General features: G+C 28.9%; 7 protein-coding genes across 12 annotated transcripts; 5 read left to right on the top strand and 2 right to left on the bottom strand.

The window, feature by feature from the left end:
- The first annotated feature begins 1,104 nt into the window (after window positions 1–1,104).
- On the top strand, window positions 1,105–5,427 carry LOC122849557. Of its 6 annotated transcripts, none has more exons than XM_044148301.1 (12): window positions 1,105–1,213; window positions 1,300–1,341; window positions 1,430–1,539; window positions 1,597–2,054; window positions 2,126–2,273; window positions 3,257–3,432; window positions 3,517–3,799; window positions 3,868–4,109; window positions 4,173–4,423; window positions 4,520–4,800; window positions 4,878–5,016; window positions 5,114–5,427. In XM_044148301.1, the coding sequence occupies exons 5-12, from the start codon at window positions 2,201–2,203 to the stop codon at window positions 5,394–5,396; spliced, it is 1,728 nt and encodes a 575-aa protein (XP_044004236.1). In that variant the 5' UTR covers window positions 1,105–1,213; window positions 1,300–1,341; window positions 1,430–1,539; window positions 1,597–2,054; window positions 2,126–2,200; the 3' UTR covers window positions 5,397–5,427. The 6 variants fall into 6 exon arrangements, with proteins under 6 accessions (XP_044004236.1, XP_044004238.1, XP_044004237.1 ...); XM_044148302.1 differs by having other exon boundaries at window positions 1,108–1,213; window positions 1,300–1,309; XM_044148303.1 differs by lacking the exon at window positions 2,126–2,273 and having other exon boundaries at window positions 3,231–3,432.
- A 600-nt stretch (window positions 5,428–6,027) lies between these two features.
- On the top strand, window positions 6,028–7,354 carry LOC122849590 (trypsin-like). Its single transcript, XM_044148356.1, has 4 exons — window positions 6,028–6,162; window positions 6,265–6,598; window positions 6,685–6,988; window positions 7,080–7,354. Exons 1-4 carry the CDS (start codon window positions 6,108–6,110, stop codon window positions 7,245–7,247), a joined length of 861 nt encoding a protein of 286 aa, XP_044004291.1. The 5' UTR covers window positions 6,028–6,107; the 3' UTR covers window positions 7,248–7,354.
- A 601-nt stretch (window positions 7,355–7,955) lies between these two features.
- Window positions 7,956–8,303, bottom strand: LOC122849654 (histone H4). Its single transcript, XM_044148426.1, has one exon. The coding sequence runs from the start codon at window positions 8,266–8,268 to the stop codon at window positions 7,957–7,959; it is 312 nt and encodes a 103-aa protein (XP_044004361.1). The 5' UTR covers window positions 8,269–8,303; the 3' UTR covers window position 7,956.
- A 265-nt stretch (window positions 8,304–8,568) lies between these two features.
- LOC122849622 (histone H3) lies at window positions 8,569–9,082 on the top strand. Its single transcript, XM_044148392.1, has one exon. The coding sequence runs from the start codon at window positions 8,586–8,588 to the stop codon at window positions 8,994–8,996; it is 411 nt and encodes a 136-aa protein (XP_044004327.1). The 5' UTR covers window positions 8,569–8,585; the 3' UTR covers window positions 8,997–9,082.
- An 899-nt stretch (window positions 9,083–9,981) lies between these two features.
- LOC122849631 (histone H2A) lies at window positions 9,982–10,400 on the bottom strand. The gene has a single exon (XM_044148401.1). It carries the CDS (start codon window positions 10,357–10,359, stop codon window positions 9,982–9,984), a length of 378 nt encoding a protein of 125 aa, XP_044004336.1. The 5' UTR covers window positions 10,360–10,400.
- A 281-nt stretch (window positions 10,401–10,681) lies between these two features.
- Window positions 10,682–11,289, top strand: LOC122849642 (histone H2B). The gene has a single exon (XM_044148414.1). The coding sequence runs from the start codon at window positions 10,698–10,700 to the stop codon at window positions 11,070–11,072; it is 375 nt and encodes a 124-aa protein (XP_044004349.1). The 5' UTR covers window positions 10,682–10,697; the 3' UTR covers window positions 11,073–11,289.
- A 2,660-nt stretch (window positions 11,290–13,949) lies between these two features.
- LOC122849597 (histone H1-like) lies at window positions 13,950–14,719 on the top strand. Its single transcript, XM_044148364.1, has one exon. It carries the CDS (start codon window positions 14,004–14,006, stop codon window positions 14,715–14,717), a length of 714 nt encoding a protein of 237 aa, XP_044004299.1. The 5' UTR covers window positions 13,950–14,003; the 3' UTR covers window positions 14,718–14,719.
- The last annotated feature ends 418 nt before the right edge of the window (window positions 14,720–15,137 follow it).

Raw genomic sequence — 15,137 nt, 5'->3', positions numbered from 1 at the left:
TTTTTGTATAAATTCGTCCAACATCTAGTCAATAGCACGTCAACAGCAGATCAATAGCAAATTCGTAGCAATCAATAGCTAGTCGTTGTTATTAGTGTATAAAATATTGATAATTATTTAATTGTTTATTATATTGTTGTTATAATGTTGTAATGTTCAATATCTATCAATAGTAAACAATGCAAATAGTAATATAGTCATGTCAATAGTAAAAGTGGCTTATGGCTGTTATTGTTTAATTGCTTATTATATTGTTTTTTAATTTCATGTATTGCTTGGAAAACTTTTAAAAACAATATAATAAACAATTAAAACAATAAACAATAACAATGATAAATGTATTTGTACTTTTTTTACATTGACTAGCATTACTAGCTATTGAGTTAAGCAATAATTTGCTATATTGATTCATGTTGACTTATTATTGACTAATGTTAGATCATTCTAAACTAAAAAAAAATTTTTTAAATTTTTTAATTTTATGTATTTGTACAAAAACTTTAAAAAAAAATGAAATGTACAAACAAATTAAACAATAGCAAATGATAAATATGTATTTTGTAATTAATTTACTATTTTGCTAGCTATTGACTATTATTGAGTGGATTTTCATGTCATTCCATTCTGCCATATAATTTCCATATTACAAAAACAAACAAAGAATGACAGCTCTGGACATAAATAGATAATTTAACATCATTCTTCGCTATAATTATTGAGAAATGACATCGAATCACGCTATAATAATATAGGAACATTAGCTAATTTTTCCTAATTTATGTAATCAATTTAATATATTTAGTGTAAATGTGAAGCCTATTAATCCTATAATTTCTTTTGCTATTGACTTTATATAAATTGCATTGAATAAGCGAAATGTCATTAATGAAATTTCGATAGGGAAAAAAATTTGTGTTCAAATCCTCAACGGTGAATTTTCTCCGCCGAGAACATTTGACGGTAAATTCTCCATACATACTTCATCAACAGTTATATACTCCGAGTATAAATCAAGTAAAAAATAAACATAAGAATTCAGGTTTTTCAACGTCCTGCCATCTAGAATGAAAAACTCAATTTGTATGTAAACATAACCCAAAAAGTAAACAACAATGTCAACAAATGCTAGATTGCCAAAACAAATAATCAACAACAATAATTTACAATTAAAAAATTAACTAATCAAAATATTATGGATTCTTACATAATACAGGTAAAAAAAATTATTATTATTATTATTTATAAATAATAAATAAATTTATTTAAATTGTATTTATAATATTTGTTGTTTATTTACAGCTCAGAAGAGGTAGGTCCAATCAGGATGATGATGAACTTGCGGTAAATAATAAACATTGGAAAAAATAAAAATAAACAAATTTATTTATATTTTTAAAATTTAATAATATATTTATTTATTAATTTATAGAATTTATTATCATTGAAATATCGTCATTCATTTTCAATACTAATATCTAAATCATCAATGATAAAAATTGTTGAACATTTACCAGCACCATTTGATGATCTTGTTCTTAAGTAAGTAATACAAAATAAATTTTATAAACAAATAAAATGACTAAAATATTATTACAGAACTTTACAATGAGCTGAAAAAAATAATCATGAATCAGTAAATAATTATCAAAGTCAAATAGTAAAATGTGTCATTAAAATATTACAATTATAACGTGAAGAAAATTGGATGTTACCAGTTATGAATGTAATATGTTTAGAGCTATAAGATTACTAGCAGTACAAGTTGAAAATTCAAAGAAAAAAAAATATGAAACTTGGTGAATTATGCTGAATGTCTTATGGGATGTTTTCGTGTATGTGCTGCTGACAATAGAAGCTCTAAAAAATTGGGAATGTTAAGTCTTAATCAATTATTAAAAGTTTATTTTAGAATAAACAAATTACATCTTTGTAAACCAATTATACGTGCTATTGATTCATCAGCTTATAAAGATCATTTTTCCTATTGGCACAACGTATAACATATAAATTTTTTGTTGATAGAAAAGCCATGTTTGACAGTGACTACAAATCAGGTAAATAATTTATATAAAATAATATAGTTCTATAATAATATTAATCATTTAACAAATGCTTTTTTTTTTAGAAATTTACAATCACCCAAAAATAAACGTCTCACATATTGACGTATCTTTTTCCTGTTAAAATATTACTCAGTTACATGCCAAAACAATGTCTATTAGAAAAATATAATTTAATGGAATTTCGAGAACTTGTTGAAGCTGTTAAACGTGGTAATTTACTTAAACAAATATTTGTCTCTTCGTTATTGTACGGAGTTAAAGTAATTAAATTTTAAAATTCTAATATTGCTTATCATTTGGAATTTATTCATTTCAAATTTTTAGTATTCAGATGACTCCTTGCGCAATAAAATCAAATCATAAGATAACAACGTAATCAGATAAAAAAAATAAATAAATAAACCACGCATTATAAAGTTAGATATAGTTTTAATGTTAACACACGTTATTTCAATAACCAACTTTGAGAAACCTTGATAACTCATTTAATAAACATCTACTTTTAGGATTATATTCAAAGTAGAAAAAAAAAAAAATGATATTCATAATTTCAATATAAAATTGTGTAATTTTATTTTTTAAATGTTGCTTTTAGTAATAAATCTTTATCAATGTCAACTAAAGCAAATATTAGTTGTTCCATCTTAAAAAAAATAAAATGATATACGCTTTTTCGGTCTTTGTACTCAAAAAAAATATATAAATACTCCAACAGTTTCATGAAAAAAATACATTTGTCTTTTATTTTTTCTCGTTATCGTCTTTTATAAAAGAATATTTAAATTAAAATTATATTTTACATATTTAAATTGAGTGCATGTATAAGAATAAATTTTTTGAATGATAGAAATTTTGTAAATTGTTTAAAATGCGTGGAAAATATTTTATTTGTGTAATAATATTACTATCAATGATGAAAATAGTAATTTCATCATCAATAGCTAATGAAGCAATAAATGTGATAAACATTATTTCCAATACATCAGCAAATGCAATTGCCAACAAAAATGATACATTGATTAACAAAAAAATATACTCAATATGGACAACAATTAATCAATTTGAATTAAAACTTTATAAATTAAATAAATCAATTGATTATATTATACCAGTAGATCAATACGTAGATATGATAAACAAAAATAAAATTGAAAATTTTTTTCATAGAATTTTTTTTTTGCTTGAAAAAACAGAACAATGGTCTAGATTATTGATAAGAAATAAGCCATTAAATCTTAAGGAACAAACTCTTAAAATGATATCAGATGATGCAGATTTTCCAAAATCATTAATCGTACAAATTTATAAAATAATTTTTGAGAGAATTCGTATATTCACTTTCTCACAAAATAATTATGAATTTATCAAGGTAAAAAACATTTTTAATATTTTATTAAAATTTTATTTATAAATGTTTAATTAGCACATAATTTATAATTTTTTTTTCTTGCAGAAAGATACGGTATTCAAGTGTGACACAAGTATTACACAACAACATGAATTATATTCATTTTATAATGATATTATTTCATTGGAAATACAAGTCTGTGGAATATTAGCATTTTCATACACATGGAGATCTATAAATGTTCCATTTAATTATACAGATGAAATGATAGTTGAAATGGATGAATCAAAAAATCGAATTAAAGAATATACAAATCTATTTAAAAATAAAATGAAAAAAGCTACAAATATTATTCGTCCTTGTGATCCATCGGAAAAACGAGTAAAAGGTTTGAAAATTAATATATATTATAAATATTAAAATTAATATATTTTTAAATATTCTTTTTTATTTAAGGTAAAACATATGAAGCATTTGACAATATCATCTGGATTTTTATAGCAAATCAGAGAAATTTCGAACCAAGAAACAATGTACAATGTCAATCCAGCTGTGAAAATATGTCAAGAAAAAAACGTTTTTGTGAAATACAAAATGATGATTGTTCAGTTGATAATCATGATTATGATGATACTTGTCCTGGTTGGTCATTTGCTTGTACTGATGCTTTGTCTACTCAAGTTGAAGCTTGTCGAAGAGTATGTATACATAGATATAAAAATATTCTTGAACAATAATAATCAATAAATTAACATATACAGGATCCAGATGATAAATCAAGTGCAAAACCTTATCATTGGTTTAAAAATCTAGACAATGGCAATAGCTATGGTAACACATCTCGTAAATGTGGTTCAACAGAAATAATCAAAGCAGAGAGAGTTAATTGGTTTAATCCTTGGTCAAATATTTGTAAAAATTGTTTATGTAGTTGTGTAGATAATCGTATTCACACTAAAACAAATACAATTCGTGCTTTCAGTTTGCTATGGTCTGAAACAAGCAATAACATGTTGAGTATTTAAATCTAATGTATATATTATATAATTTATAAATTTATTTTAAATATAAAATAACTTGTTGCATAATTATTTGTAAATAAAAATAGGGTAGCAACTGGTGTACGACTTGTTGCACGTGATCGAATGATTCACATTCAGCTTCGAGAGGGAAAACTTTTGCCTTATGGAATAATTGATAAAAATACTGAGAGATGGATACCACTTCCAAAATTTGAGTATGATGATAATTTTCCTGCCACTGCAATTTACTCAAATGGAACCCGACATTCGTTGGAACGAACAATAGATTTTGCTCCAATACAATCATTTTACATGGATAAAATATGTTTACAAAAATTGATTTTTAATGAAGGACAGTTGTTGACTGGTATGTGAAAATTATAAGCAACATATAAACAAATAAATATATATTTAATGATACTGAGATAATAATTTATATTTTAGGTGCTAGATTTAATCTTGATCATTTGAAAGATCGCACACCAATCAGTTGTATTGCACTTGATGTTAAATATGCTAGTTTTCAATATCAATATGGAAACATTACTGCAAGCACAAATTATAAAAAACAATTACCAAAACCGTAATAAAAAATATTATTCAATCATAAATTTAATAAAATATTTCTTTAGTTTATATTTAAATTTTAAAGTAATCATTTATTTTTTTTTGTATTTCAGAACTAAATTTGTTTCCAGGGATCATCAAGATGCAATTATTTTAGAAGAAAATTTTCAAGATTCTGAAGAAAATCAATTTGTTGAGTTTGCTACATCAGACTGGCGCACTGATGCATCACAAACAACTATTCCATTTTTTGATCTTCAAGATGTTGCTACTGATCCAGGTGTACCACTTTCTGGTATTGAATTATTTTATAAAGAACCACTGAATAAAACACCTGAAGGATATGTTTCATTTAAAATTTATCCATTGAATTTTACTACTTATATGGATCTATAATTATTAAAAAAATATACACAACTGTTAAAAATAATTTTACATCAAAATATATAATTAATCCATAACTTTTTTGCATTAATTTATTTACAAAAAATCATTGAAATTGTAATTTTTTAACTATTTTTAAAAGACAAAATTCTAATTATTTTTTAAAAAAATAATTGTATATTCTTGAATTTAAAAATATAAACGTCCATGAAATTGACGTATTCTCGAGGCATTGATCCACTGATCTATTACCTTATCATAAAACTTGACAATATGATTTTTTTTTAATCAATTTGATAGTCAGAATTTTTTCCATTATCAAGATAATATTTTTCTTTTTTTAATCGATCAAATATGAAGATAGATTTATATCAAATTCATGATCTCTTTATGACAACAATCAATCAATTTGAATTTTTTTTTAAACACCAAATATGTATAAAAATAATATAGTAGTTAATTTTTTTTTTAATGTTTGTATTGTTGATTATCAAAAGATTGCATTTATGTGCAATTAGCTAGATAGATAATAATTTAGTGACTATGTGAAAATGATGGATTGTCACTTGAATGAAGATAAATATCTCAAGTACATGTTAAAATAAAAATTCAAGAAAATTTTACGTTTATCTGATTGTTATCACACAATCTGCTTGAGTCACATTGATGTTTAAATTTTCATATAAAAAGAAGCCAAGAAAAATAATTTAATCATTCAATAATATGTCATCAAAGTTAATAATAATCTTGGGAATTTTCCTAGCAGTAGCTGAAGCTCGTAAGTACAATAAAATATATTTTAAATAATCATTTTAGATATATAATTAAATTAAAAATTTTAACAGTTACAAATTTAATTTTTTAAATTATTTATAAATAGGCTATGCTCCTGAATCATCAAAGCCTTATCTAGGCTACTCAAATACAAAATTTGATATAACTAAAATTGTTGGAGGTTCAGAGGCTGTTAAAAATAATTATCCTCATCAAGTTAGTCTACAATGGGGAACACCACCTTTAACACAAGTCAGTCATTTTTGTGGTGGTTCAATAATTAGTGAAAGATGGATATTAACAGCAGGACATTGTGTTCTTGCAGTTCCAGATTATGGTTCTTTTATTGTTAAAGCTGGTAAACATGTATTAAATGAACAAGAAAATGAAGAACAATCAATTGAAGTTGAAGCATCATTTATTCATGAAAGTTATTCAGGGTAAAATTTAGAAATTTCTAAAAGTAATAGTAATTAAATTAATTGATAATTAAATAATCGAAATTTTTTTAAATTGTTTTTTACAGAGGAGTTGCACCATATGATGTTGCTATTCTTAAATTAAAAGTTTCTCTTGTTATAAATCAATGGGTATCACCAATTAAATTACCCAAACAAGGCATTCTTCATAATGGTGATGCAGTATTGACTGGTTGGGGTTCAATTGTTCCATCTGGTACAACTCTTCCATCAAATCTTCAAACAGCTGTATTTCCAATTATCGATTTGGATACTTGTAGAAGTAGTCTTGAACAAATTGTCGGACCATCACCTCTTCATGAAACAAATATTTGTACTGGTCCACTTACTGGAGGTTACTCTGCATGCAGTGTAAGTTATTACAAATTAAACAGATAATAATTTATTATTAATATATTTGTTCATATATAATTATTAATGGACTTTATTTATTCTTGTACAGGGTGATTCTGGTGGACCACTTATTTCAAGACAACCTCAACAAGATGATGAAATTATTGGCATTGTTTCTTGGGGAATTATACCATGTGGTACCCTTGGAGCACCAAGTGTATTCACTCGAGTCTCTGCATTTGTCGAATGGATTGAGATAAAAATAGCTAGTAATTAAATTTAAATGTTAGAAAAATATTTGAGTAATATATATTTTTTTGATTATTGTAATAACATATATATTATAAATGTGATAATAAAGTTGGACTTCTATGTATGAGTATACTTATATTAATGAGTTTTATTTAAACAATAAAAATACTTTATAACCGTTCTATTCATCGTTTACATCAGTGAAATTTCTAATGCACTCTGTGGTTTTTTAGACAAGGGAAAAAAAAACATAGTGCACTTTGTGTAATTTTTTTTTTAGTACGTCTAATGCATCAACGTTTGAACGTTCTATTCGTGAGCGCTACTGCAATTGTCGGACACATATACACATGTATATATATATATATAGCGATCGACAGGTGTTCAATGTTGTGTGAGTCGCTAGAAGATAATCAATACTTGCATTTGGCGTTGCGCAGATGACCAATATATGTTAGGCAAGGTTTACTCCAAAATTTCAGAGTAAAAGAATAAACATGTGTGAGTGAATCAAACTGCTCCGAAATTCACATAGTAGGAATGTATTCTTTTTTTTAAATGAAAATTCTTAACAAGTGTCCATTTTGTTTCGAAGTAGATATTTGAATTTTTTTTCAAGAATCATGTTGATTAAAAATATGAAGAATATAACATATCGTTTGAAATATTTGATGGCCCTGAAAAGGGCCGATTGGTTTGATGTTGATGTGACTAGAGTTGTGTGTAGAGAGAGCTTAACCTCCGAAACCGTAGAGTGTGCGTCCTTGACGTTTCAATGCATAGACAACATCCATGGCAGTGACTGTCTTTCTCTTGGCGTGTTCGGTGTATGTGACTGCATCACGGATGACGTTTTCTAGGAAAACCTTGAGTACACCACGGGTCTCTTCGTAGATCAATCCAGAGATACGTTTTACACCACCACGACGAGCCAAACGACGAATAGCTGGTTTAGTGATACCTTGGATATTATCACGCAATACTTTACGATGACGTTTTGCTCCTCCTTTTCCAAGTCCTTTGCCTCCTTTACCACGGCCAGTCATGTTGAATAGGTTGTAGTTGTGTTAACTGTTGGACGAACAAGTCGAAACTGATGCTCGGACACCCCAAAACCGTGGTTTTATGGACTTTTTCTGGCACACTTTACCCTCACTTTTTGGCTCTGAGCCAATGAAAAAAAAATGTTCTCACAGTATTCAGTCAACAGCTAATAGAAAAAAAGGCTTATCCTACTATTTTGTCGACGGCCAATGAGTGTGCAATAAACCAGTGCTTCAAAGTGCATAAAACTGCAACCCCAAACTCCGAAAATCACATTTCACTTGTGTTCTTCAACAAAGCAACAACAACAGCATTCGACATGGCTCGTACCAAGCAAACAGCCCGTAAATCAACTGGAGGCAAGGCTCCACGTAAACAACTTGCCACCAAGGCAGCTCGTAAGAGTGCACCAGCAACTGGTGGTGTCAAGAAGCCACATCGTTATCGTCCAGGAACAGTAGCACTCCGTGAAATCCGTCGTTATCAAAAAAGTACTGAGCTTTTGATCCGCAAGTTGCCATTCCAGCGTCTTGTTCGTGAAATTGCTCAGGACTTCAAGACCGACTTGAGATTCCAGTCATCAGCTGTTATGGCACTCCAGGAAGCCAGTGAAGCCTACCTCGTTGGTCTCTTTGAAGACACCAACTTGTGTGCAATTCACGCCAAGCGTGTCACCATCATGCCAAAGGACATTCAATTGGCACGTCGTATCCGAGGAGAACGTGCTTAGAGCATCATATCAACACCAACCAAAACAATCGGCCCTTTTCAGGGCCATAAAATTAATCAAACTAGAAAATATTTATTCAATTTCAACAATTTCAAATTACCATCATTTGGACCAATCTTATATATGAAATAGTATAACAATATTTTTTTATTCTTTTCTGCTCCGATTTGTGTCGAAACGTTTTTGTTTAAATTACTTCCTTACGCATTGCATTGTGTTTCACGCACACATGTTCAACAGATGTTCAATGTTGGGTAAGGCTTAAAGAAAATCAATAAATTGGCGTTGCGCAGACGACCGATATGGGTTAGACATGCGAGCACACACTTTGCTCCAAAATTTCGGAGTGGGATATTAAACATGTGTGCATCGAAATGTAAACAATCAAACTACTCCAAAATTTACAGAGCAACACTAAACTTTTTTTTTTTTTCAAGATATTTATTAACAATATCTTTTTTTGTTATTGTTTTAAAAGCCACAGAAAAATTATTTTAAAATTTTAGAGTAAACCAGAATTTTTTTTTTTTTTTTTTTATAAATTCTTAAGAGTTTGTATATCCGACACATACACATAGAGATCGACAGGTGTTCAACGTTGTGTGAGTCTTGTGGAAATCAATACTTGAGCGTTGCGCAGACGACCAATATAAGTACATATGGGCATGCGAGGAGCAAAATCATAAACATGTGTGCATGAAAATATAAACAAATAAATTACTCCAAAATTTACCGAGTAAAAATGTATTTGTTTTTTCAATTAAAATTTGGTAACGAGTATCTATTTTTTTCTATTGTTCTATAGACCAAAGAAAAATAAATTTAAAATTTCGAAGTAAATTATTTGAATGGAAATTAGATTTTTTTATTTCCTAAAATAGAAAATCGTATTGAATGAAAATTTAAAGAATGTAACATATCGTTTTAAATTAATTGATGGCCCTGAAAAGGGCCGATTGGTTTGATTGTTGATAACTTGTTGAATTTAAGCACTGCTTTTTTCAGTCTTTTTTGGTAAAAGAACAGCTTGGATATTTGGCAAGACACCACCTTGAGCAATGGTTACACCAGAGAGTAATTTGTTCAACTCTTCGTCGTTACGGATGGCCAATTGAAGATGACGTGGAATGATTCTTGTTTTTTTGTTGTCACGAGCAGCATTACCTGCCAACTCAAGAACTTCAGCAGCCAAATATTCCATAACGGCAGCCAAGTAGACAGGTGCACCTGCACCAACACGTTCAGCGTAATTGCCCTTACGTAACAAACGATGGATACGTCCAACTGGGAATTGAAGTCCAGCACGGTTTGAACGTGTCTTTGACTTTCCCTTTGCTTTACCACCTTTGCCACGGCCAGACATGATGACTTGGAGTTTTTGGAGTAAATTTGATGCTTAATGAATACACGACTCGTAAGGCGTGTAAGAGAAGACTGATACTTTTTGGCCCCGAAAAACGGCTTTTATGGACTTTTTTGCCGCAACTGCGCACCAATCGCGTGGCGTTTTCACCCTTTTAGTCGCTCTTTTAGTAAAGAATAGCAACAAAATTGTAAACAGCGCAACAATCACAACTCTCCTTTGCCCACAATTGCTCGTTCTCTAACGCTATTGGTGCGCTGTTCACAAAGAAAAATAGTTAAAAGCGGCCGAAAAAGGCCGACCCTCACAATTTCCAAGTTGATCCTCAAACTATCAACATGCCTCCAAAAGCAAGTGGTAAAGCTGTTAAAAAAGCCGGCAAGGCTCAAAAAAACATCACCAAGACTGACAAGTCCAAGAGAAGGAAGAAGAGGAAGGAATCTTACGCAATCTACATCTACAAGGTATTGAAACAAGTTCATCCAGACACTGGTGTCTCATCCAAGGCCATGAGCATCATGAACAGTTTCGTCAACGATATCTTTGAGCGTATTGCAGCTGAAGCATCCCGATTGGCTCATTACAACAAGAGATCAACCATCACATCACGGGAAATCCAGACTGCTGTTCGTCTTCTTCTTCCTGGTGAACTTGCCAAGCATGCCGTCAGTGAAGGCACCAAGGCAGTCACCAAATACACCAGCTCCAAGTAAACAACCGGCACCACACAACATAAACCAATCGGCCCTTTTCAGGGCCAACAAATTTTTATAACGCTGAATACTATCCATTTCATGTATATGTATATATTCATATGTATGCAACGATTATCAACCTATATATATATATAACGTTTTACTATATACATGCATCAGTGTATTTAAGTTCGATAAAACGTATATTCGATATTGAATTTCGATTATTTATTATCGAATAATTTCTATCAATATCCAAGCTGCTTAATAAATGTTTTCAAAGTATTTCCAGAGTTTACCAAAATAGGAATCTGCGATTGCGATACTTATTAAGTATTCAGTATCGATATATCGGATATTTTTTTTTTTAAATATCGGGTTGAAAAGTACTCGGTATATCGGATCAAATCCGATATATATTGGCGATATATCGGCTGTTCAAAATCGCTGATATATTTGACGCTGCGAATGCACCGATGCACAACATTGCATATTTGCATCTGCGTACACTGTGCTTATTGTCGTCGAAAAATATCGATCATTGCCGAGAAGATCCGAGTATAGTAAAGATCAAAGCTGTGTTAGACTAAGCTACCGTCGTGGCCTTCAAAGTACAACGATACCAAAATCCCCATCTAATTGTGAACTCTTGTCTTTCTTTAATACATGCTGCACAAAAAAGACAGAAAAATAAAAAAAAATACTCAATATTATTAGGAAGCATTTATTATTATAACCTTGCCAACCTAGTCTGTTATTGTAAATTATTTTCAATAATACAGATATTTAATTCTAGTTGCCAAATTAAAATTTTCATCTAAATAATTGTAAATAATCCTGAAATTTTCTATAACTATCTCGATACTCTTTCGAAAATTTAATATCAATCTAAATCATATTTCTAGGCATTCGAAATCTTATGGGAACATCATCTTCTATAAAAGCCCATTTCCGACCTTTCTAAAATACAAGCCTACATTTGATAAAAAAAAAAAAAAATTCAATCAAGCTAATAAGATTAACTGTAAACCCAGTAATAACTAATAATAAATTAGTAAAAAACTATTGAGCCTAGTAAAATTTATCTAGACAATCAACAGACATTGTCTTTTATTAAAATAAAAATAAAAGTCCAAAAAAAAGGCGTTTAGCAATATTTGATGGGAATAGTTGTCAACAGATTTTATAAAGAAGCTTCTTATTTTTCAGTGATAGCTTAGAAAAATGTTATCATGTCATAAATAATTATTGTGTCTACATATTTATGGATAAACAATTAAACTGCTAAAATGACAATTTTTTCATTTTCTATAATTAATAAATGGACCTTATATCTGAATGAGCTACACATGAGATTTATATCAAATCAATTGTTAATTATTTCATACGTTTGAGTTAATTGTTGACCTTCAAAAGCGCCAATTTTTTTTCTTTCTAATTAACTTATAATTAATATAAATTTCCGTTACTAAAAACTAATTAAATTCACGATTTTTCAATAAAATTTCAGCAACTTGATTTTTTATTTAAGGTTGTTTATAATTATATTTATTTTCAATATAAATTTTTTCTTTTCACTTCAATTTTTAAACAATATAATTTTTTATATTGTAAATTTTTTTAAGAATTTTTGACCACACTGAACATTAGATAATTCAAGAAAAAGTCGACAACTTTTAGCCTCCAGTAAATGCAAAGTATTGAAATTAATTTGTACTTGTTAAATTTTTAAATAAAAAAAAATTAAATTTATTATAAATTTACAGAATTTGATAAGATGAATATATGAAAAAAATATCAGAATTTTCATCTGCACCGTTTTTTAATTATGAGTAATAGAAATGATGATTTCACGACGAAATTCCTACGCTTAGATGAGATAGAAAGAGTACGTTGATTTACCTGAGCAACAGCTTATTTTTTGTCTCTGTTACACTTGTAATCAAGCACCAGTAACGAATGAAAAATTTAGCGATAGATGGCCTGATAAAAAAAAAAATTACATAGCTATTTGGAATGCCTGTTTGACCTGAGTATTGATACGAGCCTGGACGTGAGGAACAACCTTAAATTCACTAAATTCATAATTAAAAAAATAATTAATTTAATAAAGTCAAAGAATTTAATTAACTGGTTTTTTTAATTAAACGAAAAATTAACTGGGAATTATTTAACTGACGGATTTTGTTATAAAAAATTAATTTGAATGTTGAACTTGATCAGTCTATCCGTGTTACAGCGAGAATTACCTGATCAATACAAGTCAATTCTGTATTTATTTTTAACGTTAAAAAAAAAATTAAAAATTATATTTAAAAGGGAAAATATATATTTTTTTTTAATTATTAATTTATTAGGTGATTTATTTATTTGTCTATATGTAGATAAAAATTAATTAAAAGTATATTGCATTTTGCTCACGAGGTGTCCGACAAAACACAATATTTTCGAATATTTCTAAAATAGTTAGCAAGTTTTTTATGTTTTTAAAATTTAAAAAAAATATCAATTTATATTTATTTGTTGTGTTTTATTTGTTTAAATAATTAAGTTTTGTTGTAATAATAATATAAATGTTGTAACGGTGATGTTGTGAAACATCGGTGTGTTGGTTCACATGCAATTACGATTTATTGACAAAAAAAAATCACGTAACAAGTAGAATGTAATTTATAAATAAAATATTAAGCTATAAAAAACAATAATAATAAATGATAAATTTTAACAACAATAAGAAATAATAATTAAATAGTGTAAATATATGAGGTCAATTTTAAAAGACACTAAGGAAATACAACGTTCGAATCAACAGTTGCTTCCTGCACGGTCCGCGCTGTTTGTCAAAACTAAAAAAAAAGTCAGTTGCGTCAAAACGTATCAAATAATATACAACAAAACTAAACTTTGTTTAAATCTTTGTGTAATAACAACAAAAAAAAAAACATCATAATGGCTGACACATCTGTAACACCAACTCCAGAGATTGTTGCTCCAGCAAAAGCTGTAGCAGCAAAGAAGGCAGCTGCTCCAAAAGTATCAAAAGCCAAGGCATCAAAGGCACCAAAGGCACTCAAGGCTCATCCAAGTACTGCTGATATGGTCAAGGCTGCAGTCAAGGATCTTGCTGAACGTAATGGATCATCACTTCAAGCTATTAAAAAATACATGGCTGCTAATTATAAACTTGACACTGAGAAACATGCATTGTTCATCAAGAAATATCTCAAGTCTGCTGTAACATCTGGTGATCTCATTCAAACTAAAGGTAAAGGTGCATCTGGATCATTCAAACTTGCTGCATTGAAAAAAGCAGCAAAGACTGAATCAAAGCCAAAAATTGTTAAAAAACCAACATCACCAAAAAAAGTTAAAGCTGTTAAAAAACCAGCAGCAGCTAAAAAAGCTGAAACAGCAAAAGCTATTGCCAAGAAAGTTACAGCACCAAAAAAAGCTGTTGCAGCAAAAAAACCAGTTGCTGAAAAGAAAACAACAACAGCTGTTGCAAAAGTTGTCAAGCCAAAGGCATCAAAAAGTCCAAAAGCTAAAAAAGCAACTAAAGCACCAACTGCCAAGCCTAAATCACCAAAACCAAAAAAGGCTATTGCTCCAAAAAAAACAGCTAAAGCAGCAGCAGCACCAAAAAAAGTTGCAGCAAAAAAATAAATTTATTCATCATACAAAATGGATAAATACTAAAAAAAAAATCGGCCCTTTTCAGGGCCATCAATTTATTTAAAACGTGTTAATTAACTGTATCAATTTATTTACTCCAAATCCTACATGTACCTGAATATTTATTTTGTTTATTATAACAAGAAACTATCACTGATAAAAAATTAGTCAATGATAAACAAATTATTTTATTTCTCTGTTATCTTAAAAAAATAATATATTGACCAATGTTGACGTATTTTTATGACATATGACGTTGTTTATTTTTTTTTCGGTTGCTCCAAAATATATATACACAATCTATGTATATATGACATATTATTTTTTGTAAACGACCACCTCACACAAAACGCGCCACTGTTCCCAAATATTTTTTTTTTTTTGGCACTGTTCCCAACTTAAAAAAAAATA

The sequence above is a fragment of the Aphidius gifuensis genome, linkage group LG2 (assembly GCF_014905175.1).
Source record: "Aphidius gifuensis isolate YNYX2018 linkage group LG2, ASM1490517v1, whole genome shotgun sequence".
Classification (NCBI taxonomy): Eukaryota; Metazoa; Arthropoda; class Insecta; order Hymenoptera; family Braconidae; genus Aphidius; species Aphidius gifuensis.
This window is presented reverse-complemented; position numbering and strand designations above follow the sequence as displayed.

Bases quoted from the DNA above. Each gene is read 5' to 3' on its own strand.
- LOC122849642 (XM_044148414.1), top strand. From the start codon at position 10,698: ATGCCTCCAAAAGCAAGTGGTAAAGCTGTTAAAAAAGCCGGCAAGGCT.
- LOC122849622 (XM_044148392.1), top strand. From the start codon at position 8,586: ATGGCTCGTACCAAGCAAACAGCCCGTAAATCAACTGGAGGCAAGGCT.
- LOC122849557 (XM_044148299.1), top strand. From the start codon at position 2,932: ATGCGTGGAAAATATTTTATTTGTGTAATAATATTACTATCAATGATG. The intron at 4,424-4,519 runs GTTGAGTATTTA...AAATAAAAATAG, and splicing joins TCTGAAACAAGCAATAACAT to GGTAGCAACTGGTGTACGAC. The intron at 5,017-5,113 runs GTAATAAAAAAT...TTTGTATTTCAG, and splicing joins AAAAAACAATTACCAAAACC to AACTAAATTTGTTTCCAGGG.
- LOC122849597 (XM_044148364.1), top strand. From the start codon at position 14,004: ATGGCTGACACATCTGTAACACCAACTCCAGAGATTGTTGCTCCAGCA.
- LOC122849590 (XM_044148356.1), top strand. From the start codon at position 6,108: ATGTCATCAAAGTTAATAATAATCTTGGGAATTTTCCTAGCAGTAGCT. The intron at 6,599-6,684 runs GTAAAATTTAGA...TGTTTTTTACAG, and splicing joins ATTCATGAAAGTTATTCAGG to AGGAGTTGCACCATATGATG. The intron at 6,989-7,079 runs GTAAGTTATTAC...ATTCTTGTACAG, and splicing joins GAGGTTACTCTGCATGCAGT to GGTGATTCTGGTGGACCACT.
- LOC122849654 (XM_044148426.1), bottom strand. From the start codon at position 8,268: ATGACTGGCCGTGGTAAAGGAGGCAAAGGACTTGGAAAAGGAGGAGCA.
- LOC122849631 (XM_044148401.1), bottom strand. From the start codon at position 10,359: ATGTCTGGCCGTGGCAAAGGTGGTAAAGCAAAGGGAAAGTCAAAGACA.